The sequence below is a fragment of the Numida meleagris genome, chromosome 11, assembly GCF_002078875.1.
Source record: "Numida meleagris isolate 19003 breed g44 Domestic line chromosome 11, NumMel1.0, whole genome shotgun sequence".
NCBI lineage: Eukaryota > Metazoa > Chordata > Aves > Galliformes > Numididae > Numida > Numida meleagris.
Window position 1 is genome coordinate 15,500,140 of NC_034419.1, and position 24,355 is coordinate 15,524,494.

General features: G+C 46.6%; 1 protein-coding gene across 5 annotated transcripts in view; it reads left to right on the forward strand.

Moving 5' to 3' along the window:
• MITF (melanogenesis associated transcription factor) overlaps nucleotides 1-24,355 on the forward strand; it is a 101,594-nt gene that overhangs the window by 13,424 nt on the left and 63,815 nt on the right. For 2 of the 5 annotated variants that reach the window (XM_021409337.1, XM_021409338.1), the window contains exon 1: nucleotides 712-921. The exons of 1 other annotated variant lie outside the window; for it this stretch is intronic. In XM_021409337.1, coding sequence (XP_021265012.1) covers nucleotides 818-921 — 104 coding nt within the window. In that variant the 5' untranslated portion in view covers nucleotides 712-817. Of the gene's footprint in view, nucleotides 1-710; nucleotides 922-1,373; nucleotides 1,398-24,355 lie in introns of those variants that run through there. 2 more of the 5 variants (XM_021409336.1, XM_021409333.1) reach the window with 2 other exon arrangements.

Genomic DNA, 24,355 nt, shown 5'->3' on the forward strand with positions numbered 1-24,355 from the left:
AAAACCTGTGCTCGGTTTTGCTCCCGTGGGGTGTGATGTGAGCAGCCAGCCGGGCTGCTGGAGTCACAGCATCCCTCCCCCTCCACCCTTTGTGCAGAGTTCTGGGATGGGATGCTTGCTTGTTTCCCTGCTCCTGCAGCAGCCCATCTGGAGTACATCTCAGGATTCCTGCCGCAAACGATTGAAACCCAGCTGGCTCTTTTCGAGCAATTTTATCACACCTTTCTCAGCGATGTTTATGGGGTTTTTGTTTTTTTTTTTGCTCATTTACAAACGCATGTAGAACTTGAAGGAAGTCTTTCAGGCTATAAATTGCTGCGCTGGAAACTCACCCCGCCCTGGGACGGGAATCCCCGGCGTTCTGCAATACCACAAACCCCACTCCGTGCCGCCTCGACACTTTCCCTGCACTTCGTTTGCATTCAGAGCGTCCCTCCCTGCCTCTCACCGCTCGCCGAGCCCGTCCCGCCGCCAGGGCCGGCCCCCGGCTCGTACTTTTCCACTTTGACCCCGAAACGCGGATTTTCGGGACGTCACGGAAAGCCCCGCCTCGCGAAGGGCGGTGACGTCACGCCCAGCTGTGCTCAGAGCCCCGTGACGTCACGCCGCGAGCTCAGAGCGGGGTGGGGGCCGAGGGGCCGCAGGTGGGCACGAGCCGGAGCGCGGCGGCGGGCGGAGGCGGCGGCCCGGCCCCGGGGCGGACTCAGCGCCGGGCGGGGCGGACCGCGGCGCTGTGGGCGTGCGGGAGCGGCGCGGCGCGGCTCGGTGCGGAGCGGAGCGGCGGTCACCTCGCGGCTCTCCTCTCGCGGCGGCGACGATGCAGGCGGAGTCGGGGATCGTGCCGGACTTCGAGGTGGGCGAGGAGTTCCACGAGGAGCCCAAGACTTACTACGAGCTGAAGAGTCAGCCCCTCAAGAGCAGGTGGGCGGCGGCGGCGGCGGCCGGGCCGCGGTAGGACGCGCTGTCCTGGCGTGGATCGGGGCCTGGGGGAAGGGTACGGGTTGGGAACGGCCCCGATGAACGGCACCGGAGGGAAACATCCCGCGGAGCAGCGCGCTAAAAGCGGCCATTGAGCCGGTGCTTCCTGCAAGAATGGCAGTTTTGTTCGGCCTGCGCGGGGCGGGCCCGTCCCCGCCGTGCCATTATGTAAAGGGCATTGTCGGCGGGGCACGGGGCCGACTGCATTGCTTTGCTTTGCTCTGCTCTGCACTGCCCTGCTCTGCGCGGCCCCCCGAGCCCCCGCAGCCCGCACGCTCCAGCCACGGCCGGACGGGGCCAGGCGGTGCGGTGCGGTGCGGTGCGGTGCGGTGCGGGCTTTGCGCTTCGGGCTTTGGGAGCGCGGTCGCCGCAAGGTCTCGCGTTCCGGGCCGGTCTCTTTCATTTGACTTTGAAAGCAGGTGTGTTTCTGTGCGAGCGCTGGGGATTGGAAACTTTCGGCGAGGCGTGTCAGCTTCTTCCTGAAGTGTTTTTCTCCAGAGATACGCGCTTTATTCTTATCTGAAGCGGCTGTGTCGCTTAGATATGTTTTTTAAACGGGAATAAAACCTCGTAGGGTTCTATTTCTTGCCGTGTGTTACGGTGCTTGGTTTTGCTCTTGGTGCTGGAGGTGCCCCCCGGTGCCCCGAGCCCTCCACCACCTTCTGTGTGCCTCCACGCCGAGCCCAGGGCCGGGGGCGAGCCCTCACCCGAGAGCCAGGCTCTTGCAGCCGGTGTATCTCATTGCAGCCAGGTCTCTCAGCCTGCCTTCACGGTCACGGCTTGTGGCTCTGAACAATGCTCTGCGTACGTCTGTGCGTGTAGCTGGAAAATGAATGGGAAGGTAAATGTTAAAACCTGCTGGAATGAACTTGGGTTGCGCTGCCTCTCAGGCTGACTTCTGGGGAGGTAAATGGATTTTTGATCGTGCTTGGAGTGCTGAAGAATCACGGCAGTCTCATAGTGAAAGGCATGAAGGGTGCAGAGGAGGTGGACCCACTGCTTGCTGCTGGGGGGGCGGCTGGGGTTGCACGGGGTCAGCGACCGTGTTGGAGCGGTCACTGTGCAGGTCACCAATGCCTTGCACAGCTATCGGCCCGAATTGCAGCAGCCACAGGTCCTGGCTGGTGTGCATAAGTTGTCCCTTTGCAGTCATCTCCTCTGTCATCTGTAAGCTGTCTTGAGCGGGTGTTACAAGAGCTTTTGACTCTTGTGATGTGATGCTTTGAGACCTGCGTTGCTTGCTTCTCCAGGGGGAAGTGAATAGAGATGCTGCAGTGAGGCTCTGGAGTGGTTGGCCATTTACAACAAGCTGTCACTTCGGGCTTCCCTGACTTTCCCCGGCATGTCGGCTGACGCGCTGACCTTGCTGTGTCGCCTGCTGCCTCGTGTGAGGCTGTCACCTCCGGGTGAATCCCGCCCTGCTGTCTCCTTGCCCTATTGGAGCTGATGAGCCGAGGACCCAGACATCCCTGCTAGGTCCATGTAAACCTGGCCCCAGAGCCAGACTGATGGAACCTGATAATGGGTGGCAGAAGTTCCTCATAAACCTGCATGCTTCGTAACGTGCAGATTATAATCTATAGGGACTTCAGCGCTGCTCAGGCCTGAACCCGGTCTGATGGGTGGCTGCTGGGGAATCCAGCATCACTGTGCTGCTTTCTCTTGTGGGTGTAAATCAGAATAATGGCACAGCAGTCAGCGGAGCAGCACCAGATTAAAGCGGTGTCACGATGGGGCTGTGGCTGCAAGAACTGCTTTCTTACGGTCTTTTCCACAGCCTTACCCTGGGGAGCAGGCAGAGCAGAGGCAAGGGCTGATGTGAGGGGATGGATTAATAGGGGCTTAATAGGGATCTGCTATTTTCCCTGGTGAGAACTGCTGATTTCCTAGCAACATTCGGGGCTTTCTCTGATGCTTTTTGACTACAAGAAGTGAGAAGCATCCTCAGCTTACTCATAGCACTGAAAGTGTGAGTAGATAGAAAAAGCCACGCAACTCAGCAGTACGTAGGGGTGCCAGTGGCTCTGACCCTGGAAGAAATGTTTTATTGGCACTCGAACTCGGTCCTGGCTGCCTCTTGTGCAGGTGGTGCTCTCCTCGCTTCCTCTCCAGTTGCTTGTTTTCGAGTGCATGACATCCAGCTTGATGTTCCTCGTTGTTGGTGTGCCCTCACAGTTCTTCTATCCATATTTCATAATTCATGTCCGCAATCCAAAGCCGCCAGGGGTCCAATAACAAAAGCTTTTTGCTGTAAATACTGTAGAAAGTTAGGCCAAGCCACAACCAAATGCTAGAGGCCAAGGAAAAATGTCAGCAAAACGCTTTAATCACAAGGGATGAAGAGAACTCACTGGGCAAAGATGCATCATTTCCAACCATATTTCCTAAACCCTTCAGATTTGTGAGAACATAGCTTCTTGTACAAAATGCTAGATACACTTAGGGTTCTCTGGAATTTGCTGTGGTTGAACATCTTTGAAAACGGAGAAGATGGTTTGGTTGCTTTGGTTTCTCCAGAGTGACTCCTTGCTGTGGGAGGAAACTGGATTTGAACTTGTGTCTCAGTGGCTGGGCTTGGTTTCATTCCCCTTCCTCACTTTTGTACTTTATTCCTCTGCTGCCATATTTTTGGAGGCCAGCAGTCCTAATTTATAAGTTCTTGGGTACGTACATGCTTGTGTAATGAACGAGTAAATAAGGTTTCCTTTTTGGTGTAAGCAGTGCACAGTGAAATGGGTGGAGTTTTATTTTCAGACAATCAATTGAAGAAAGTAATCAGCGATTGCCAGAAGTAAACACAGATGTCACCTCTGCACACAGCCACCGGAGCACTGTTACAGTACATCTGTCACAGCACTAATGTGGTTTCTTTAAATCATTTGATTTGTTAAAGCTCTGCCTTGGGTATTTACCTTATCTTGTTGCCTATTCTGCATGCAGTCACCGCTTACTGACCCAGCTCCTGCCCTGTTCTGTACACGGTTCCCTTTGGGTGAATATTGAGTGAGTACCACTGGAGGCACAGCTTGACCTGCTGAGATGCACACAGTGCTCTGAACTGACCCAAATGTGGCCAAAAAAAAAAAAAGATTCAAATGCTTTTCTCTGGCTTTTCATTCTCTGTAATTCATTGGTGTGAGTGGCCTCCAAAGCGCCAGGACATAATTATCAGCTGTTGTCATTTACTTCCTTGCTCTAAATAAAGCCACGTACCTGCAGTTAAGTTGCTTCTGGTTGTGCTATTTTCTTTTACCCTTTTGCAGCCAATTTATATTCAGACCGGTTAAAAGCACTGGAACGATCCAACTACTGGAGTTATTTTTAGTGGAAAAAATTATTAGGAAATGCTTTTAAGTTGTGTGTTGCTTGTAGAGGAAGCTTATTCTTGCTTTATGAGCAATAGCGTTGAGCTGTAGAGTTTGTCATTGCTGCAGCAGTGATGTAAGCTGTCGGTGCCTTACTTCCATCTGCTTGTACCTCCCCTCTGCCCAGCTGGGATCCCGCTTGCTTTCTCCTGGTGCTGTGCTAAACACTGAAGATTGAATTTAATAACAACTTTCCTTATAATGCCCAGTGTTTGTTGAGGAAATGTTAATGTAACCAGAGGCAAACATTTCTGAGATGTGTGCTTACAGCGGAGCCAAACAGGACTCTTCTGAAGTGCCTCAGTCTGCAGATGATCAAATTTAATTTTGCAATTGAACTTTGCAGCGTGATTAAATTTGAACTTGATTACATGAGGCTTCTCAGCCCTGAATTTGCGCTTTACTGGAGGTAGTCTTCATAGCACTGCTATTTACGGACCTTATTTGAGTGTTTTATATTCTGGTTAGCTTCTGCAATGCAGTTTGTTCAAGCCGCTGCTTACATCTGTTCCAGTTGTGCAAGAAGTGGAAAATAGACTTTATTTAGAACTGGTCACATGTGCTCGCATCCAGGAACTGTGTCTCAGCATGCTTAAAAAAATAAAAACGTATCTCGGAGGAACAGATTTTAAAAGTTCCCAAGTATTTTTCTGTCTGTTACAAGGATCGTTTCGTATTTTTAAACTGGAAGGTAATAAGATCTGAGTTGGAAGTGGTATGCAGCTCGTGCTGGCTGAAGGCAATGGGAAGAGCCTGAGCTGAGGGCAGTGGGAGCAGAGCTGAGCCAGAGCCCTGTGTCTTTGAAATGTCTTCCGTCGTGTTTCTGTGAGCGAGTCAATAATCCCACGTTTGTTCTGCACCTCACGCTCGCTTCACTCCAAGGAAACCCTGTTAGCCAAATATTCCTGTATTCTTTTATTTTTGAAAGCAGACTTGAAACGCTGTAATTGGCATCTCTGTTCTATAAACATATGGAGACAATAAGAAGTTGTACAAAAAAAAAAAGATATTTCTTTTGTATTAGGAGCTGGTACTGATCTTTGTAACAGAGCATTTTCCATTGTGAAAGATTCCTGTGACCTTTTCTCTTTAGAGGAACTCTCTCTGCTATTTGCAGTAGGCCTTTGCTGTTTAGCACAGAAACAGAAATAGCCCATGAAATTCTGCTCAGCATTTGCTTTGATAGGAGCTATTAAATGTTACCTTTTCGCTTCCCAGCCTGCTTTTCTCAGGAGAACTCTGCTTGGCTGCCAAGCTCATCATGCAGCACGCAGATATTTTGGGACGGAGCTGACTGCACTGACTCTGCACCTTTCGGCAGATGCACATCTTTTGGTTTCATTTATCCAGCTGTTGGCTGCATTCGTTGTGAGTACATACGCTCGACATGAAGTAAATCCATGCCTCACTGCTGGGCTTCCCTTGCTGGCTAGGACTGATTTGGAGAACCCGGTGTATTTTTCCGTGGAGCTCATTCTGTGCTGTATATGTTTGTAAGCTGCACTCACTGTGGTGGTCTCAGAGGGCTGTTCCAGAGCTGTTGAAGGCAGTGTGACTAACTGCTGCACTGTGTGGTCAGGATGTAGAAGAAGAGACCAAAAGAGACTCTCGGATGCATTATCTTACTATCAATTTTTTCCCATTTCTACACTCTAAGATTAGAAGTTTAATAGGAAGGAATCTGTACAGCGAGGCTACAGGAGACACCTGCTCACACACTGTGCTGTCCCCCCCATGCCTGTTTGAGTTCCCAAATGAGCCACTTTGAGACGCTGAGAGTGAAACAGGAATAATGTTCTGTTTACTTTCCTGCTGCAAAATTGAAATTGCACGTTGCCTGCTAATTGTCTTTGGAACACAGTCTGCCATTTCAGCTCTGAGAACAGAATGAGAGTCCGGCTTTCATTAAGCTGCTCGGGCCCTTGGCCATTATTGTCTGTCTCTTTCTATTTAAGATTCTAAAAGTTTTCAAAATGTATCATTATAGTGTTTGTACTTGATAAACTTTGTCTTTTTGTATCATTTTTGCTGGAACAAAGACAATGTGATGAGGCAGGGTAGCCTGGCAGATCTTGCTGTGCTGTTAACTACCACATCTCTATATATTATACTAGTTACTGTTTTGCTGCTGGGAAGTTCAAGGCAACTACTGATTTGCATATAATTTCACACTTCATTTCATATGGGGGGGGGAACAGCTTAGGAAAAAGCATCGTATTGCAGGCTCGTGATAAAATAATGCTGTTGCTTCACCTGCAACAGCTGTAAAATGCTGGTGCTGATTTGAGCTTTGATTTGAAGCCTGGCTCTTGATGTCTGTGGGCTTCACCTGAAAGTAAGGGTTTTAAAGAAGTTGTTCCTCCAGCATGGCGTGGGTATCGTTGCTACACGTAAAAGAGTTGTGAAAATGGATAAGGAAGGCTTAGAATGCAACTGCGAGTTAATACTTCAATCACGAACGGCGTGCTTGGATCACGCTGACTTTTTCTGGTAGCATCTCTGCTGCAAGGGCTACTGTTGTGTTTTGTGCTAGCAGCTTTCTGCTCAGCGTGCAGCCGTGGCCGGGTGGGTTGGGCCATTTCCTTCAGTGCTCCGTGGTTCAGAGCAACTGGTTTGCAGCCCCCTGCCCTGCCCTGCTGCCAGCAGCTGCTGTGAGGACCGGCCGGGCGGGTTGAGGGCAGAAATGTGTTGCTGCTGTGTATAATTACAGCTTCCAGCATCAGCCGGCAGGGCTGCTTGCTGCGATGATTGGTGCCTGTACTGCTATGTAAAGCAGAATGCGAGCTTAATGCCGGGTTTGGGCTACTATTTTAATATTGTAATTAGCAGCCTTTAGCAGTAAACAAGTTTTTTTTTTTTTTTTTAATCAGTTCCGTGAAGATTATGCTTTCACAATTTAAGCAGATGTGCATTTGCAGACATGGGGAGTTTGTTTTGGGAACTGTTTATTACTTGGAGGAGAAGAGCATCAAGAACAAACAAAAACCCTGTTGGTTTTTTTTCTTCATAGTCCGTGCATTTTGGGTTTGGTTTCGGGCAGCTGGAGGGTGATCCTGCGGTCACCGTTCAATGGGAATGTTTCAGCTAAGAACAACTGGCACATTTGAGACAATGTGGCAATCTCTTGGATTCATCCTTTTTAAATACTTCCCAAAAAAACATGGTCTAGTTTCACAGGTATGTTCTGACTCCCTTTGTGCCGTTCTTTTGACATAAAATGAACTTAAATCTCTCTCAAGCTGCTGCTTTTGATGGTTGCTGTGCATCCAGCTGGATATTAGGAAACATTTCTTCTCAGAGTGGCAAGGCATTGGCACAGCACTGGGGTCACCATCCCTGGAGGTGTCCACTAAAATGGTAGATGTGGCACTGAGGGACATGGCCAGTGACTGTGGTGGGAGTGTGTTGGGGTTGGACTGGATGATCTTAGAGGTCTTTTCCAACCTTAACGATCCTATGGTCAGTAGACTTGTGTGGCTCGTTGGGCTGAGCCAGCCTGGCTTTCTCCACCTACTGGTTGCAAGACAAGAGGGCTGAAGTTGTAGGCAGCAGGAAGGTTTGTATCTGCTCAGAATTTCATTGGTTTGCATGCAAGGGTGACGTGCCTGCTTTGGCCTGCTGTTCCATTGAAGAATTTACTTCAGATGAATTTGAAGAGGAAAGGACTTTACATGGGGAAAATCAGTGTTTCGGGTAGATGGAAAGATGTTAATCAGCTTTGAGATATTCTAGGCACTGGGGGCTTGCCAAGTTGATGTGTCTCTAAGCATTAGACCAATAAAAGATGCTGTAGTTTCAAAGCGCGGATGCTATGACGCCATTCCTCTTCTTCGCAGTATGTAACAGCACAAAGTGCTATGCAAAGACTAGAAACCTGGCAGGGCAGGGATTTGGGGATCAGAGAAACCAGAGGAGTAACGAGGAAAAAAAAAGTGGGAACCACTGGAATGTTCTGAATGAGGGATGCTTCAGAGAGTGGAGAAAGGGATGATTAACGATCTTTACTAATCTTACTCCCAGCCATCCTGTTGTAACATGTAAACACATACAGAAAATAGGTGTTACTGTGATTCTTTCCGGATGAGAAGAAGGCAGCTGGGAGACTTGGGAATGGAGCTAACTCAACCGTGAGCTGCTTCAGGGTGAGGAGATGGGAGCAGGCACTGGGAGCTGCCAGACGCCGAGAGGTGAGGAGTGGGGGCAGGAGGGAGCTGTGCTCCTGGAGCTTCACTCTGCGAAGCTGAGATAGTGCTGGGAGGTGGGAAGGGATCGTTGAGGGATCTGGAGTGGGAGAGCCGGGCTCAGCCTGCTTTCTGCACATTCACTGCTTCTTTTCAGGATTCTTTGAGGTTTCTCTAAATAAAGAAAGAGAGTTTGTGTAAAACAAGATTTATTTTGGAAGTGCTTTTTCTGGATGTGACCCTGCGTGGTAATACAAGGCTATAAAGCCAGAGTAGCAGTACAGAGGGAGAGGGCACAAACCAACCAACCCCTTCCTTCTTACAGTGTTTGTGTACTTCACTCTAAATAAATAAGTTACAACCTCAGGATGTGAAATCAGAAATGAGAAATGTCAACATGCAGGAGGGAGGTGATCTTACAGAGAAGCAAAGGGAGAAACTTGCTGTGGGGCTGCTAGGAGCACAGGGAAGCGTGAGGCCTCTGCAGCGGGTCCCTTGGGATGCCATTAGCCATTGTTTGGGTTTCTGCTCTGCAATCTTTGTTTGTACCAAATATTTACAGTTTTATCAAGCTCAGCCCAGCCAGAGGCGCATCCCGGATGTCAGTTTGCCTAGTGAAGACATGGGCACATTTAAGAGTTGTGGGGATTACTTATTTATTGCTGCTGTAAGACGAAAGTTGCTATCTGATATTCCGCCCTTGGAGAAGGCACAGTGTAAATCTGTTGAGCTGCTCCTTTGTTTGTTAGTTTTGTGCACAATGAGTTTGGAATTTAAGATTAGTGGTGTACTGTGCAACTGCTTATTGTGTGACCTCATCCTCCCGTTCTGCCTGCCTGCTTGTCCACCTGTCACATCCTGTTGGGCACCTAGGGCTATGTTCCTTTGGTTTTGCGTTGCATCATCTCATTTTTATGTGCTCTGTTCCTTAGAGGAATTAGAAAAAATAAATAAATAAATAAAAATAAAAACAACAACAGCAACAAAGAAGAACAAAAACCCTCCCACAAAACCAACAGAAAATACACCCACGTGAAGTGGGTGTCTACATTCATTACAGAATGCGCAGGGAAAATGTGGCTTCAGAGAACCACGGAGTGGTTTGGGCTGGAAGGGACCTTTCAAGATCACCCAGTCCAGTCCCTGTGCACTGGGCAGGGATGTCTCTGACTGGACCAGGCTGCCCAGGGCCCTGCTGCTGAGGCCTTGTTGGGGAGCGGCATACGGAGTGGGGCACTGCCTGAGCCAGCCAGTGGGGGAATATAAGGATATATGCTGTAAATATTTGTGTTGCTTGTGTTTAATGCTGCCACTTGAAGACTTATTTAGCTGCTCCTGCTAAACCCTTTTCAGAGCAAGGTTCCACAGATGGTTCTGTTCCCACACAGCTGGGGAAGAGCAGATAACTCAATCCCCCTCCTTATCTGCTCAGTTAGGATGTGGAAGTTTTGAGTTCCCTTCTTCTCTCTGCGTAACCCAAAATACGGGACCACCATTCTTTGGAAGCGTTCACACCAATGAGCCATGGGATTTTTGAGGTGTATCTTCAACAGGAGTTACTCCATTTTGCCTTGTATAATGTTCATTGAGCTGGTAGGGGCAGCAGTGGCTTAGTAACGCCATGAGCATTCACTGTCTTCTCATCCTGCTTCAGAAAATAATGCTTTTTTTTTTCAGAGTGGAACTGCTCTACCAGGAAGCATGGAGGACATGCTCACAAATTAGATCTTTTTCAGTCCCATCTGTTTCTTAAAGGCAGTTAGCCAAGTTTCAGCAATTGGGGTCACAGCTTGAAATACAGGGAGCTGCGTGAAACCTGAGTGGTGATGTTCGTGGCGCGGGCAGTGGGGTGAAGGCAAAACGTCCCTAGAGTTACGGGAAGCAGAGGGTTAGCAAGGGGTGAGGAAATTGACTCTGGAATTGGTGATCAAAGGGCTTCTCTTAGTGGTATGTATTGGTCGAGAAGCGTACGAGGAGCAAAGATGCATGCAAGTTGCTTCTTGAAAGCACTTCATCTTAGGAATGTGAAGTAGTGCGTAGTGCAGCAAGAGAAGCTAGAATCTGTAAAAGCAGGTAATTTCCAAGGAGGGAAGCGAGTAAGGCAGGAGACAGAGCCATAATCTTGTTCTGTCACAGATTGTTTTTTTTTTTTATTTTTAGCTGGTTGCGCAATTTACAGTTTCAATCTAATTGCAAAACTGTTCTGCAAGTGATAATTTGGTTCCCAGCTCACACAGCTTTTGTTATTTACCGCACAAAGCTGTCCCGGGAGCTGCTGGCCCTACAGATGCTGGGGCCAGGAGTGACGGTTTCATGTGTCATGGGGAGCTGCGTGGAACCTTTGGCTCTTGGGAGGACCTGGGAGGTACCAGCACTGCCTCATGGTGTGGGAACAAACATCAGTTTTGAAATGAAATGAAATTCTGCTGTTGGATTTGAATGATTTCGAGTGCTGTCACACCATTATGCGATGCATGTTTCACATCTGTCATTTAATACCTTTGCACTGAGAAAAATCAGGATTATAAAGTAACACGGTGCAGAAAGTCACAGCGTGTCTTTATTATTGTTTTCAGTATTTCAGTGTTTTTATTATTGTCGTCATTATCGTTTTTACTTTTTTTTTCTTGTGGCAAGGACTCTCACGTCTCTTGAAATTCCAATTTTGTAATCACTGTTTATTCCAAGACAGACTTCCCTGTGTTGAAGTGCTACAGAATCAGGCTGTGCTTTTGGGAAGTGCTAAATTTGGCTGCTTGCAGACTCATCCCAAGTAGAGAAGACGTTCAGTAGGCGCCGTTTGGCTTCATGCGGTGCTATAAGGAACGCTTGGCTTTGGGAGCTCTGATGGAAATGTACTTCCTCCCTTCTGCATGGGAAAAATCAGCAATGAAATTAGAAACTGCGTGCACTTCATTTGGTGAGACTTTAGTAGGCTGCAGAGCACCCTTTGCAGCAGAAAGACGGGTGCTCTAGAACTGCAAGATTGTACTGATGGTACTGCGTTTCTGCTGGAACAAAAATATAACTGGTTCAGCATTTGCACGTTCCACTTGTGTATTGTTTTCGCTTTATTTTGTGCATTTAGAGAATGCTGTGCTCGGCAAACTGCTGGTTTAGTATTTTCTGTGGAATGAAAACCATCTGGATAATTTAACTGAATTTTATCTAAGGTCTTGGTAACAGGCTCTGTTCTGTTTCTTGGCGTCTTGCTTGATGGAGAATTCGAGTTAAAATTCAAGAAGTTAAATATGGGCTGGTTTATGACCTGGAATTTTAGAAGCAACTTCTGCTTATTTGAAATCTTTAAGGTAATCAACATATTAAAATGCTATATGTCTCTCCCAAAAGCGTTTTTCCTGAGCAAATGCCTCCTGTAGGGCTTTTTCTTTCTTTCTTTATTCCCTAATATACTTTGAATCCTATGTGTAGTGGGAGCTGCAAGTTAGGAAAGTGTTCAGCATTTATGCCTCGGCTGCTTTGAAAGAGAACTGGCATAAACGCATGCTAAAGTTAAGCATATGCTTAAAGGCTTTCCTTAATTAAACTGCAGTTCACAAAAACACTTCAGTGTATTCTTAATTTCAGAATACGAATTAAATCAATTGGTTTTGTACTCATAGGTTTAAACTTGTTGCAGGCCTCGGGGAACAAATACGTGGAGTCCTCCATCCCTGATCCAGCAAACCTGGAGCGTGGGAGCTGTGCTGCTGAGGGCTTTGTGCTGAGGTTTCAGCACGTGTATTTCACGTGTGATTGGAAGAAGAGTGTTCAGCATATGGCAGGTTGTTAAATCTCATGGACTTCTGCGCCTGACACCATGATTTGGTGTATTCCACTTCCATTGACTGCGTAAGAAAGAAATGTAAAAAATCCCCCTAGGAGAAGATAAATGCGTTATCTTCTTGACATGAGGTGCTGAACAGGAAGGCCACCATCAGTCAGACTTCGCTTTCCCCCAAAAAAGAGTTAACCACCCATCTAGTTTCTGATGTCCTGACAATAACATTGGCTTGTGTTATTTAATTTTATTTTGAGTGAGATGGAGGAAAGAGATAACATTCTTAGCGTTGGAAAGCTGTAGGTGTTGGGGAGAGAGCCGGTTAGATTTGCCTAAATCGTGATGAATGATTCCTTGAACACTAAGTGTGCCCATGGTGTTGGCACGTTCTGGTGTGGTTCATCCAGAAGGAGCGGTATGTGACTGCAGCGTTCTGAGTGGGAACTCTGCTGCTGGCCTACTCTCAGATCTCATGTGGACAAGTTCTGCACGTTTGGAATAGGGCTGTTTTCACCAGCCCTCAGTTTTTCTTTTGGCTGTGTGGAGTCGCTTCATTGAGTCCAGCTGGGAGCCACTCTTGTTGACATTGGGTTCTTCCAAAGGTGGAGACCCCCCACCAGCCTCTCTGTGGGTCCTGTTCCAGCATTTGACCATACACACAATAGAAGTGCTGTGTGCTTAGTGATTGATTTTTGCTTCGCTTGTACCTAACTCAGATAGGAACTACTTGTTGAATTTGGTGTCTCTGTGTCGAACTTTGTATCACTGTTGGTTTGAAGGAGGCTGAGCCCTTTCACCTAAGTTCTGCTGTTTCAGTTTTGCCTTGGTAAGTTGGGCAAGAGGAGTAATTTCTTAATGTAAACTGTTGGAGTTAGTCATTCAATCAAGCAGTTGTCCAGGCATTGGTAGGGTGGGCAGTCCTTGCATCCTTTGCCTCACCTTGGAGATGGCCAGGTTTTCTTCCTTGTTTTGACTCCATCTTGGTTGACACAGAGCCGTTCTTCGCCGTGTTGTTCTCCCTCATGGCAGAGATGCAAAGTGCCCTGCAGCATGCTGTTATGTGTCATAAGCACTTCAGCTTTGGTGCAGAGGTGTCCGATGTGCAGAGCTGTGCCTCAGTGCTGTTTGTGTGAAGCATTTGACAGATGCTCATCGCCTGTGATGTTATCAGCACTGCTTAACGTGTATAATGATAATTCCATGAGGCTGTTGACTAAAATATTCCAGCTCTTTGATGCACCAGCACTAACTTGTCTGTTATGAATTCGTACATAAAGTCAAAATTGCTTTTAAAATAGTAAACATGAACTTTGGCCGTTTCTTGCTCTGGGGATAATTCTAGAATGTGTTCTTCAGCGTGCTGCACACAGTGCCTTTTGTAACATGGAGCTGCTTCTGTGTTCCCCAGGACAGCATACAAGCTTTGTTCAACAAATAACACATGGAGTTGAGTACCTTGACTGTTCTGGCATTGGGTGTCCTGCATGAAGTTATCCAGGGCTACATTTCAGTGTTTGGTGGTTTGCTTTGGCAGCTTCAGGGGCTAGCAAACTGGAGAGCTTACTGAAATTAAGCTCAAATCTTTAACAGGGCTGCTGATAGCAAATAAGAGCCAGGTGCTGCACCATGCCATAGCAGTCTTTGAGATGTAGCAGTGAACGTGTGCTGACTGTACAGGCTTCAGTTTGTGCTTTCTGAGGCAGCGTTCATCACTGTATTGTCAGGCTCTGACATGTTTTGGTAACTGTAGTTGACTGGGAATAGCAGAACATCGAGTATAGAAAATAAACCATGTTTACTGCTCCAGTTTTTGTTCCTTCTGCATTTCCAGTAACTGTTGAGAAATGAGCAGAAAGTTAAGGGTGGGTGTTTCCCCGAGCAGCACGTTCTGGGGGAGAGGCTCAGTGTCTTTCTGCCTCCCAGGAGCTCCGAGGGAAGCTGAGACCCTGAGCTGGATGAGCTCAGTTGCTGTGTGAGCTGCTGCTTAGTAAAGCTGTCTGGGCAGTTTAACTCCACAGTGCTGAACTTCAATTAAGTTGTCAGGTTTAGCATTGCTTTAGGCATTAAGAGAGTTTTACTCTCGCTTAAAAATCTGGCTTAGTAATTAACCTCTCTGTTATTCTGGAGTTCAGAAGTTGGTTGTTTATTGCAGCAAGTCTGGTGTCATGTGAATTAAAACATGAAAGATGCTCAGTAATGAGAAATTGAAACAGGAAAGTGCAGAAACTTGATTATATGCAGTTTACAGGGAGCTGTGTTAGATGCCCAGTTCTTAATGAAAAGTGTTCTCAAGGCACTGCTTCACCTCTGCATTTGGATAGTTGAGGAACGTTCTGAGTTGAATGGGAATTGAGTAATGGATTTTGCTTGTTGCACACTGACTTATCGTTGCACTGAGTCAGTGGTACAGCTTCTTCTGCAGTGTGGGCTTGGGTGGCAGTGACAGCACAGTTGCCAGGGGGTGCAAGGTGTTTGGATGCTGGATGAAAAGCATCAAGAGGACTGTGGAACAGCTCCCACAGTTCTAACTTTCCCCAGAAAATACCAGGTTTAGAGCTGGCCCATCAGCGCAATAGGACCCCTGGCTCTATGCTTTCCAGAACTGGAGGGATAACATCTCACTCATTCGTACAAGCTGACTTGCTTTTCAGAGCCCCAGCATTTCCCTCATGCTATTGGCACGTATGTGGGTTGTGATGGAGAGGAGCTGGGAAAGCAGGCACTAGCAGCAGGCGGCTGCCACGCCAGCGCAGTGCTCAGGCTTGGCCCTAATATGCTCCAGAGCAAAACATCTTCATGCTAGATCTCCTTCAGTACACTTTAGAGGTAAACATGCTGGAGTGGAGGCTCAGTGTTCCCCCAGCCGTGTCCTGTAGAGCATGGATACGTGGAATCCAAGCCTCGCTCATTTCTAACATTTGAGTGATTTAAGGAGGAAAAAAATAGCTTCTTATCTGTTACTTAACTACTTTACTTCCAAGGCAGTAATTTGGGGTAAAAGTTCATCTCCCGCTTGCCAGCAGGACTATGCACTGCTCGGGGCATGGCTTTGGGCTACACCTGATGTCCTGTGGCTGCGGGTTGCTGCTGGGAGGGATGGCTGTGCCCAGCTGTGCCTCCAGCCACAGGCCTGCTCCCTCCCTGCTGAAGGAGCGAGCAGGTGGGGCAGCTCCCCTTTGGCCATTGATCTCACTGAGGCAGCGGAAAGGTCCACACGTGCTTAAAAAAGCTGTGTTTTCCTTGAGCTCACAGCACTGTGCTGTGGCTGTTCAGTGAGAAGACCTGACCCAAGGAGGGTTGAGGACCATGACGTGGGAGGGTAGGTCTCCTGCTTCCATAGCAGCTTGCATTTGCATGGTTTGGTGGGACGTGAACTGTACCGCTGATTTAAAATCAAAGCAAAAGGGATCTGTGGTTATATGGCAGCCTACTGGCCTGTGCTTGGTTTGTATGTAGCTGAATGTTGCTGCCTTAAAGCCAGCATTCCTGTGGGAAACGTGACATGTATCATGCCTGCGTTCAGTGAAATGAATGAGCTCGGTTTGATGACTTTGTCATTGATTTTTAATGTACTGAATCTCTTAAATGAGAGAATGGTAATGCCAGCGTTCTGGTAACCTGACAGGACTCCTCTCTTGAGCTTTATGCTGTTCTATAGGCATCACATCCTAAATACACTGAATCACTGAGCTAATCATCTCATGGCTCGTGCATAGTTGAGGTAATTCTGTGTAATAATTTACTGATGTCAGCTATGCTGCGGTAGTTATCTATGTGCAAAGTCCTGGTTCATAGCAAATATGATGTAATGCTTGTTAACACAAACCTCTCTGGCCGTAGGCTAAGCTGTCTTAGTACACGTTTGCTATGATCTAACAGCACACGTGGCTACTCTTGCTCCTCGGCTGCTGATAGGTAACTTGTTAAACCAAGGTGTTTAGGTTGGCTGCTTGAGTCTCCCTGCCACCATCCAAATCTGGAGTCAGTTGCGTTGACTGTGGCTGTGATGTCCAAACCATCCTGTGTTAATTTGTTTTCCATAGGAGACAAATGCATTTTCCACGCGAGGCAGAAAATGAATCTAATGGATGAAACAGGATTGAATTCTTTCAGTGTGTAGCCACGACTGGTAACTGTGGACTAGTTTAGCAGGGTTCACATCTGTGTTAGCTTTCAGAAGATAACATGAAGCTATTATGCAGTTACTACCCACTCCAGGATTTGCACATCAATTAGGAGAGGCTGCTTACTCATGCTCCTCAAAAGTTGTGCCAAAATAGCAGTTACATTATGTCAGAGCCCATATTTTCATCCAGAACAATTAATCAGGATGTAAACCTTGTTTCTCCTCAGTAGCTTTGTGTATGTGCCTGGGACTTTGATACAGGGTGCTTCAAGAAGGTTCAAGAAGGCTCCTCTGTAGTTGGCACACATCAAGGAAATTATGATGAAATGTGATGTTATTTTTCCAGCAGTATATCTGGGAAGTTCCAGCAAGAAAGTCCTCTATAAACAGCTTTGTTCTGCAGTTGTGATTTATCCTGCTTTAACGCTTAGGATCCCTGCTTGGGGACCTGTGCTGCTGTGAGGTGCTGTGTGAGCCCAGAGTAAGGAGGTGCATCATGGCAAATCTGCAACCTGAGAGGAAGGCATGGGAAACGGATGGCTGCAGGAGGAAACCATGAGGCAGCGCTGCCAGTGCAGCAAAAAGGAGTCCTTGCTCCTTGAGCACCTGTCAGCAGCCCATACAGGTACCTGGCACCTGCACGGCTGGGATTCTGCTTCCTAGATCCTTCTTTCAGCAGCCTTTATGTTTCAGGTTGCCTCATGATCCCTTTGGATCTTGTGGTTTCCTCCTCCAGCTTGCTCCAGGAAGTCATCCATGGTGATGTAATGCTCCTTCTCTGCTTGTATATGCCGCAGAACCACGTCTGTTTACTTTCTTTATGCAACACTGCATATAAAAGTTCTGCAGACAGATCTTCGATGCTGTGCGGACCTCTTCAAATTAATAAAAGCTGTGAATCAAATCCTGGCTTTGCTAAAGCTGGTGACTTGCTTGTAGCATTTCTTCTCAAATTTCAGGAGCCTGTGGTTCTGGATGCCAGCCCTGTCTCGATGGGCAGTCGGTAGAAACTTGCTATGGCTCCGAGATTGATGGTAGCAGAGCTGAGGACAGATGCAAAATGTCAGTTCAGATGTGACATGACAAGGAAGTAGTGTATCTGGAGAAGTGTCAAAACCTGTTGCAAGGAAAACAGGAAAATAGTGGCTTTACTGAGGCTTCTGGCCTTAGACAGAAACCTGGAGATCTGCCTCCTGACCTTCCAGGCTCTCTGCACATATGACCTGCCTTGTGGTTCTGTATCAGAGCTTCTTCCAAAGAAAAGGAGAGGCTCAAAGGTAATCCCAGGAGCTGTGTGTGCTGAGCTGCATGCAGCAGGACAAGGGTTCTGTAGAGGAAAAAAGCACTGCCATGCTGATAGCGTGGCTGAGGTCTGTTCTGTAATTCTTGATCCTGATTCAGTCTCCTGTCTGCTTTGCCAAATGCCTCGCAACGCAGGGAAAATGATAACTCAGAAAAGATGATGTGCAATAAAAATAGTAGTGCTTGCTCCAAATCCTCCATACGCTAATGGCTGGATTTTCAGGCAGTAGATTCCAGTGAGGCGTGCCAACAGGCTGCATACCTGCCTGTGATGTGGCCTTCTTTCCATGAAAACCCGTTTGGGTTAGAGACAAGGGTGAAGTCACTGGGAGTGTGTGGTATCTCTGTGAATTAGATCCAGTCATGTAGTTATTAGGAGAAGTGAAGCAGCATACCTCCCGAGGTCCTAGCCGAGATTCTTGCTTTAGGAATCCTCTCTTGCTTCCATTTATTTCTTCCCTATTGGAAAACTCATAGTGTGTGTATAAATTCATCTCATTAGAGACCATCTGGAAATAGCTGTAACAGGCTAAATTATGTCTGATAAAAGCTTTTTTTAAGACCTTTTCTCTGAGGAAAGGGAGAATGGAAGCCTGGAAAAAAGGTTCAACAAAAAAAAAACCCAGACCATTAGATTAGGGTTTGACTATATGAAATTATGGTAATGTTTTCATTTGGAAAAAGCACAGAGAAGTTAAATTATGATTGAATGCAAATGCAGAAACATTTAAAATTGTACTTAGCCTGTGGCTGTTCACTTAGTTTATTCTGTCCCCCTACCAGTTAAAGTATATGACTTCAAGATGCAAACAACCATACCAGTATTTGACCTATCAGAATTAAGTACTTGTAATGCAATAATACAGGTTTGTGAGGGAAGAAGAAAATTCAAGCAAATAGTTAACTCCTGGATTTGGTTGCCCCAGAAGGCTGTGGAGGCATTAGTAGGTTCCAAAAGGGGTTGGGTCTGGAATGGCACTGGGGAACAGAGCATGGACAGCAGGCAGGTTCATAGAATCATAGAACAGCTTAGGTTGGAAGGGACCTCAAAGATTATGTAGTTCCAACCCACTGCTATGGACAGGGTTGCCAAGGTTGTGTACTTGTCCATGGGAGGAAGGGTGCTGAGCTGCATGGAAACATAGAATGCTACTTATTTTATATGTTTGCCCAGCATCTGGAATTTGGGTGCCAATCGGCTGAGCTCTGGCAGGTTTGACATCTGGTTCCTTCTTTCTTTAGTTATTTCAAAACCAGGAACTACTCATCGCAGCCTGGACTTAATGAATCACTGCGAATGCTTGATTTGTTGGCAGCTACATGCCACCCAGCTTCACATTCTGTTCTGCTGTCATAATTTTAAGAAAATATTGGAACAATGCTCCCCCCCTCAAAGAAACAAGCAAACTAAACCAAAAGTATCCAGAGATCTGGCAACTAATGTGCAATCCTCCCCCAGTTTATTTGTACCAAGTGTTTGGGTAGGCCTTGGTAATATTCCCAGCTGCAGAGCAGGTTTTAGTCGAGAAAAGCTTGGCTATCATTTAGTCTGAGGAGATAAATGAGCTAGTTAATCCAGAACTGATGGAAAAAGCTCATCTGAGTTGAGAACTCAATCAAAGACATCTGAGTCTCTGAGCCCATGTGAAAGAGCTCTGGGATGCCCTGCTTTAATTGGGGGATTGGTCGTTATCCTGTCAGTCATGTTTATTAGTTTGGTTTAGAGTTTATTGAGATGGCTCTCGTGCCTGCCTGTGCTCATCATTGCATGCACAGGAGGCTTGTGTAGTCTCTTAGGGTATTATTTCAATTGTAACTGAAATCTTTCCTTCCATCAGCTATTCGTCAGGCTTTGACTCACAAAGCCCGCTTCGTTATACTTCAGCATACGTGCTGAAACAGCTTAGCTCAGAACTTCTGAACGGCTGCGTGTGTGGGGGTAGAAGGTGTCTTGTGAGCACGTCCTGCTCCCCTCAGCTTGGTTGATGTACCTGGGAGGTGTTTTTGCCTTCAGTGCAGAAGAAACAAGGAGTTAAGGTGGGCTGAAATCTCCTGGCCAGGTTAGTGGTAGGTTCAGTATTGACATGCTGCATCCAAGTCCCACTCCAACTTCAAGAGTATAAACTTTCATTAAAGACTTTGGAGAAGGACAATTAAACCAGAACAAACAAACAAAGAAGTAAATAAATGATGTCCAATCTGTTTAAGCTTCTCTTTGAAAATGAAAGATCAGATCCAAATAATGAAACAGACATGGGCGTATTCAGAATGTGTAATAATGTTCTCCAAGAAATTAAACCTTTGCCATTATTTGAAAACTTGCCCTGCAGCCGGAGGTGCTGCCCTGTCTTTTCTTCTGCCCGCTTCTGCAGTGTCAGGGAGAGAAATAAATCTGTAATCCAAGTAATCTAAATATAGCACTGCTAGCTTACAAATAGGACTTCTGATGGCTTCAAAATGGATTCTGTAATAAAAGGAAATGTATTTGACGCTGCCAGAATGTACAGTCCCACCAGAGGCTTGTGAAATAACTGTTACAACAAACATTCTGGGCTGTAACAAAGCTTGTTGACGCGTACGGGTTACTGAAGGGTATTTCTGACTGTTGCTATGAAGATGAGTTAGCAGGAAAAATACTTTCTTTGCAACTGCTGTGCGGCCCTGTGCATACCATCAGCTTTTAGGAAGAGACTTAAAAAATGGTTAAAGAGGGAAGCTGCCTTTAAAAATGCGTAGCGGAGTTATGGTTTGTGGGAGCAGAACCTTAGGCTTTGGATGCTCTGCAGTTGTTCTCCAAGTAAAGGTTCCAGTTACTCCCAGGTGTGCTGGTAACGCTTGGAGATGGTCACTTAATGAAACGTTGCAAGAAGACGTCATAGCTCTCTTCATGTGATGTCCAAAGACATACTGCTTCCAGCCATTTGCTGAGATTTTAAGTACAGATTTAGGGGTGAGGTTTGCTCTGCTCACAGTTCCCTTTTTCACAAAACCTCGGCCAAGTATTGAGTGATTGTTCTCCTTCCATCTGGCGCTACTTTGTTCACAGCAATTGTTTGTGTGTGAGGGCTCTGGTTCTGCTCAGTACAATGGAGGCATAACCATAAGAAAAGGCATCACACCCGGGCATGCAGTGCCATGGCTTCTGCTTGGCTTGACTTGAGAGGCACTGGAGATGCGTCAGGGAGAGCTTCTGCCCAGCTATGCAGTGTCCAAAAGTAAACTGCCATGGGAGAACTTTGAAGACCACTGATGTTAGAATGGGAAAAAGTTTGCAACCAACTTTTTATCCTACCAGAGGTTGTTTTTCAGGTTGAAATGATGTAGTTAAAAGAAGTATTGAAGCTAAACTCTGTGCAGTCTGTTTCTATGGGAGATCAGGCTGTGCTGTGCCTTCTGCCGTGCTGTTAACTTGCACGTTTCTGGTGCCCACGCACAGCCCTGGATGTTGCTTATAAGCCCAATGCTGGAGACCACTGCCTGGGCTCTGCACCTCTTCTGCATCTGTAGGGGTGGCCTGTTGTTGGTTTGGGACGTGGTCTTACCTCTGGCTGTGGTAGTCATATTCATACAAGAAAATGCAATGAAAATACCTGCTTGAGTTCTCAGAGATGTTTCAGGTTATATAAAACCGACTTTAAAATAGTAGCCTTTTCACAACATTTGGGGCACGTGTTAGCGAATATGAATTTTCAGCGCAGTGCCAGCAGAGTTAGTTTAACAGATGCAGAACTGCATTGCTAAGAATAGTTTCTGCAGTTATCTCCCCACACAAATTTTCTCCTCAGGCATTTGCAATGTGCTTATCTGCACTGCAGAAGACCGTATGCATCTTCAGGCTTTTTTTGTTTGTTTTGGGTTGGTTGTTTTTTTTTTTTTTTCCTGCAGAAACTAATCTGCAAGCTTTCTGCTCTCAGAGGGTATCAAAGCATGCTTTTCTGAAGCTGCACTGAGTTCCAAGTGATGAATCAGAACTCTGCACAGAAGAATTTGGATATAAACACAATAAGGAAGTTTAGCAATAGCTTTTTTTTAATTCCTTTTTTTTTTTTTCCATTTTTGCTTTCCCTTGGTAAACAGCAACACTTGCTGGCAAGAATGGGAATAACAGATCAGTCTGCTTATTTTCAGTTGTTTGGTTCATATATGATAGTCATCCACCTCTTCTGCAGCTGTTACCTAGTGCAGAATTTACTTGGAGAGGAGGAAGGTGATGCCTTAGCATGAGATGCAGCCTTTGTATCAAAGGCATTAAGGGCACAGAGCAACAGGAGACAAATCTGCAGCTTGTTTGAACACAGCTGACTTCTGAGTTTTCCCACTAAAAGAAATGGAGTGCTCTCATGAGTGAAGCAAACAGAGCTCGGTCCCAGTAAATGCACAAAACTGTCCTAAAACAAGAAGGGAGGCGTTAATTGAAGGCTGCCTCTCCTTGTTCGCTAGGCAGCAGAGCTTTATATGGTGTGAAACTGTGGTTTTTAACCAGAGTTAATGAGGATTGACTTGGTGATTACCAGGTGCTGTTGGTTCAGGCAGCGCTGCTGTTTCCCAAGTGCTACTGTGGGGCCTGAGTGCCTTCAGGGGCTAAGCTCTTTGCTGGTGAGCATGTGTGAGGAAGGCTATCTACTTTTGGGCCCCCAAAGGCATCTATACTCTGACTAGCAGCAAGAAAAATCTTCCCAGTATTTGACTTCTGGAATTTCTTTTAAGGTACTTGATGACAGCTGGTGGAACTGATGGTGTGACTTGTAACGGCAGCTCTCATCTCTTTAGTCCAATATCTGGTTTGTTGGTATCACCACCGGTGTGAGGTCCAACCTCCTCACCTACCTTCCCTTCCTCTGAGGGTTTCACTGAGATTTTTCATCAGTTTAAAACTTAAATTTTTCCCAAAAGTGGGATTGGCACAGGCTGCCTGGGGAGTGGATGGAGCTGCAGTCTCTGGGGGTGTTCTGTAGTTGTGGCACTGAGGGACATGGTTGGTGGGTGTGGTGGGCATGGGATGGTCGTTGGACTTGCTGATCTTTTCCAACCGTGAAGATTCTGTGATTTATCTTGCTTAGTTATTACATGCTGCAACAGCATTTGCAGCAAAGTCAGTACTTCTTAAAACAGAAGGAAAACGTTGTGCTGGAACACTCACAGGATTCTCTAACCTTGGAACCGTACCCAGTCCGGCCCTAGGCGTTACACCCTCTTTGCTCTGTAATGAGTGCCAGCTTGCAGACCTACCCCTGCAGCCAGGTTCGCCTCCCAAGATACTTTACACAGGGGCTTTGGGAGCCATGGGTGGCTGGGTCGAGGAGCCTGGGGCTTGCTGTGCCTGGGAGCTGCTCCATGAAGGTCTGTAGGACTTCCCCCATTGAAACAGGGAGTAGGAGTATGGGGAAGCAAAGGGAAGCTTGGGATTTTCCATATTCTTGTGCTTAATTTAAAACAGTGATTCAGACAGTCGAGCAAGGCTGGTTATCTGCTCAGCTGTAAGAGAGGCGTTGCCTCCTCTTGTGCCAAATACCTCTGAAGATACATGAGATGGGAGAAGACAACAAGGTTCCTCTGGAAGCCTGCACAGAATTTTGGTGATTTCAAAATAAAAATAAAATTATTGTAGACTTTACTGAGCCAATGCTGCCTTTTACATCTGGTGGAAAAGAACAGAGTTTATAATAAAGTCCAGGGAAAAAGCCTTGAATCCATGAGTATGCTATTGTTAAGGGATAGCTCTTTTATTTCTGCCTGATCTGGGAGACTTGATATGGTTAGTTCCTCTGGAAGGTTGCTGTGCTTGGGTTTGTTCCTTTCAGTAGCTGTGGTAACCCATAATGATAGAGTACTCTGTGCTGTAGGTCTGAGATAAGCGTTGAAAATCTGCATGTTTTTCTGAAACGCGATACAAAATGTAATAATTTCTGAAGATGGGCTATAGATTAGCAAATACTTGGTGAGTCATTCGTTCCCCTTGCTGCTTTCTTCTTTTGCGTGTCACAAATATTGAGGAAAGCTCATTCATCCCAGATAGGCGTGAAATCCATCTCTGATGCACAGGGCTGTGACTCAAGGAATGGAAACAAAAAAGCCACTTGGTGTGATGTCTACTGCTGTGCTCTTGCCAAATGCCTTGAGCGCAGGGGGAAATCTGCTGTAGTTTGTTTGGAAGATGCTTTGAAGATTATAGATCTCTTGCATATAACATACCCCAATTATACATGATTAGGAATGTTGTAAGTAATAGCTGTGCTATGAGGATGAAAAGAGGATGAGAAAGGTGAACAGCACAGGATGTGAAGGTATTGGTTGGATACATGGGAGAAGGCAGCACAATAATGGGAGCCATGCTTCAGAGGAAATGAGCAGGGCAGCAGCAGGCAGTCTGGTCACATGAGAACGTTGGCTGGGGGATCTAAAGCAGGCGTGAGGGATTGGGTGAGAGCTGATGTCAAGGTGAGTCTCCACTTAACCTCCTTGTTCTGTCTCAGCCCCCCTCATTGCTGTTTATGAGCCTTTGCCCCTTTCTGATAGAGTAATTGAGTATGTCAGATATATCTGTAGCCTGGAGAGCTTGCTCTGTGACATCCCTCTTCTGAACCCGTGGGCTCCCTGTGCTTGCTGCTCTGTCCTGGAGGAG